This window comes from Nerophis ophidion, linkage group LG07 (assembly GCF_033978795.1).
Source record: "Nerophis ophidion isolate RoL-2023_Sa linkage group LG07, RoL_Noph_v1.0, whole genome shotgun sequence".
Lineage (NCBI taxonomy): Eukaryota > Metazoa > Chordata > Actinopteri > Syngnathiformes > Syngnathidae > Nerophis > Nerophis ophidion.
The window spans coordinates 34,912,849-34,915,913 of NC_084617.1; the positions used below are offsets into that span (position 1 = coordinate 34,912,849).

Sequence of the window (3,065 nt, forward strand, 5' to 3'; positions counted from 1 at the left end):
TTCCAAATTCCAAAATTCCCACACTTCTCAAGCGATTCAAACCATCATCATATTCCGTTCAAACTAACACTGTCTTAATTATCCCCCAAAATCAATTTTTTCAGGATCTGCAACACATTCTCTATTAAAAAGTGGCACAACTTCAACATTTCTCGACCAATTCAAACAATTCCAACACCAACCAATTTAGCTCATTCAGGACATTTATGCTATTTATCATATTCAAAAAATTCTTAGTTTTCCTGAAATTCTCAAATTACCAGGAAATTCCCATTCAAATTATTGGGACTTTTTTTTTTTTAATTACATTTTTTTATGGGACATTTCTCACCCGATTCGGACCATTCCACTTTCAACACATTCCACTTATCCTGGACATTCAAACTACAATTTTCCAATTTCAAAAAAATAGTTTTCCAAAGCCCTATTTCCACCCTTATTGTCCTTTTAGTTTCCACTTCTACATTTTTCAACCCATTCCACCATCAAAACATTCCACTTAGTTGGGACATCAAAGGGTTTTCCCCGTAAAAATACCAGATTTTTATGAAATTCCAGGAATTCCGAAGGACAAATTCTCAATTACAAAGTGTCACAGCTTCAACATTTCTCGACCAATTTAAACAATTCCAACACCAACCAATTTAGCTCACTCAAGACATCTATGCTATCCATCATATTTTAAAAATTCTCACTTTTCCTGAAATCCCCAAATTACCCACAAAATCCCATTGAAATTATTCAGACTTTTTCAAATATTTAAATTTTTTGTGTACCCTTTTCTTACCCAATTCGAACTGTGCAGCCATCCACACACTTTACTCACCCTGGATATCGAAGCCAAATACATGTTTCAAATTTCCCAAAATTCTGGGTTTTCCTGGAATTTTTCAAAGGCACAGCCTCACTAAAAAGCTGTTTACGGAGGGAGTCAAATTGTACAAAAAGTATCCTTCTTGGTTAGGGCGGGCAACCACAATCCAATGATTTGTCAGCTATCATTGTCCATTCAGGCTTTCAAGTTGATCAACATTTGGCCTTGCAATGTGAAAGGCTTCTCTGAGATGTTATCCAAAAGTCTGGGTGCTCAGTCTTGTACCGTACTTTCCACAGATATTGCAACAACATCCAGCCAAATTTGGATGATTGAAAAGTGCATACATTCCTGTTTTTGTACCACTGATACTACATGTTCAATGTTTAGGGAAGTTAAAAGAAATACATTTTACAACTTCAGCTTGATTTAGACTCCATCAGTCTTTAAGTCTTACCCACATGTACGGATATCAACTTGCGGGTAAAATGGTGACTCAAATGGATTACCTATAAACGAGTTGTATGTTTTCTCCTATTGATCTGCAGAGGTGGTGACCACACGGTAAAACACCCCTAATCCCTCCCTATTTATTTCCAATGGGCTCCTGCAGCACAGAAACTAGTCCCTCACTTTAATATTTACTCAGCTGAGAGTTTGTTTTCCCTGTTGAAGAGTTTGTCAAACTTAAAGCAACTATGGTAAGTTTGTTTTTACTCATTTGAAGCAGTAAGTTCACAGCAAAGTCTGCAAATATGCTGATTAAAAGAAGATTTTTTTGTTTCAAAAAGACAACACATCTGTCTCTGGCTTTGCTGCTTTGTGCACTGTTGCCCCTAGCAGATAGCTTTTGCACCCAAGGGCCACAAAAAGGTGAGACACATTTAGTAGTTTGTGGTTTGCATATTGCAAAAAAAAAAAAAATAGGGGGAAAAAAGATCTTACAGTCGTGGTCAAAAGTTGACATGCACTTGTAAAGAACATAATGTCATGACTCTCTTGCGTTTCCAATTATTTCTACAACTCTTTTTTTTTTGTGATAGAGTGATTGGTTACAAACAACATTCATGAAGTTTGGTTCTTTTATGGATTTAGTATGGGTCTACTGAAAATGTGAGCAAGTCTGCTGGGTCAATATTATACAGAATATATAGAATGGCCTTTCCAAAGTCCTGACTTAGATGTGTGGACAATGCAGAAGAAAAAAGTCCATGTTAGAAAACCAACCAATTTAGCTGAACTGCACCAACTTTGTCAAGAGGAGTGGTCAAAAAAATCAAGCAGAAGCTTGCCAGAAGCTTGTGGATGGCAACCAAAAGCGCCTTAGTGCAGTGAAACTTGCCAAGGGACATGTAAGCAAATATTAACATTGCTGTATGTATACTTTTGACCCAGCAGATTTGCTCACATTTTCATTAGACCTATAATAAATTCATAAAAGAAGCAAACTTCATGAATGTTTTTTGTGACCAACAAGTATGTGCTCCAATCACTCTATCACAAAAAAAAAAAGAGTTGTAGAAATGATTGGAAACTCAAGACAGCCATGACATTATGTTCTTTACAAGTGTATGTAAACTTTTGACCATGACTGGATGTCTACATTTTCTGTAGTGACTGCCACACATTGCCTGGATGAGACGGACAATGAGTGGCACCCCATTGGATCGTCTTGGAGAAACAGTGCCTGCATGGATTGCTCTTGCAGCGGGTGTTGCGCTGCGTAAGTCCAAAGAACTTAAGTGTTGGTTTAAAATCTCCTTGCTGATTGTGTGTCTCCTGCTTGTTTACAGGTTTGGCACTCCCAGGCAATTCCCCGCAGATTGTGTGTCCGTTTTTGACCCGGTGGCATGTAAATACAAAGTTCACAAGAGGGACAACCCGTCAGAAGAATGTCCGGTTTTTGGTGCGGTTGGAAAGTAAAAGAAACAAATGTCACCCTTCGTTGACCCTCTTTTTACATTTGCAACACAAAAATATCACGTGCTTACAAATGGAAAACAATAAATCATACAATCTCTCATTGACTATGTTGACATATTTGAGTCTGCTGTTACTGAATACATAGACAATTAGCTGCAATATTTGCTTAACTGAACTGTTCATTTCAGACTTTCTCCCTCCATTTCATGACAGATTGTTACAAAACAGCCTAAACACAAACATCAGATTTGTTTAGTGAACAAAGAACAATTTTGTAACTCTTTTTTTCCAATAAAGTAGTTCTCAGTTGATGGACGTGGAATTTAGT

The 3,065-nt window shown here is 37.2% G+C and overlaps 1 protein-coding gene across 1 annotated transcript; it reads left to right on the forward strand.

The window, feature by feature from the left end:
- The first annotated feature begins 1,377 nt into the window (after nucleotides 1-1,377).
- On the forward strand, nucleotides 1,378-2,837 carry LOC133556293 (beta-microseminoprotein-like). The gene is made up of 4 exons (XM_061906086.1): nucleotides 1,378-1,515; nucleotides 1,606-1,687; nucleotides 2,429-2,537; nucleotides 2,608-2,837. Exons 1-4 carry the CDS (start codon nucleotides 1,513-1,515, stop codon nucleotides 2,735-2,737), a joined length of 324 nt encoding a protein of 107 aa, XP_061762070.1. The 5' UTR covers nucleotides 1,378-1,512; the 3' UTR covers nucleotides 2,738-2,837.
- The last annotated feature ends 228 nt before the right edge of the window (nucleotides 2,838-3,065 follow it).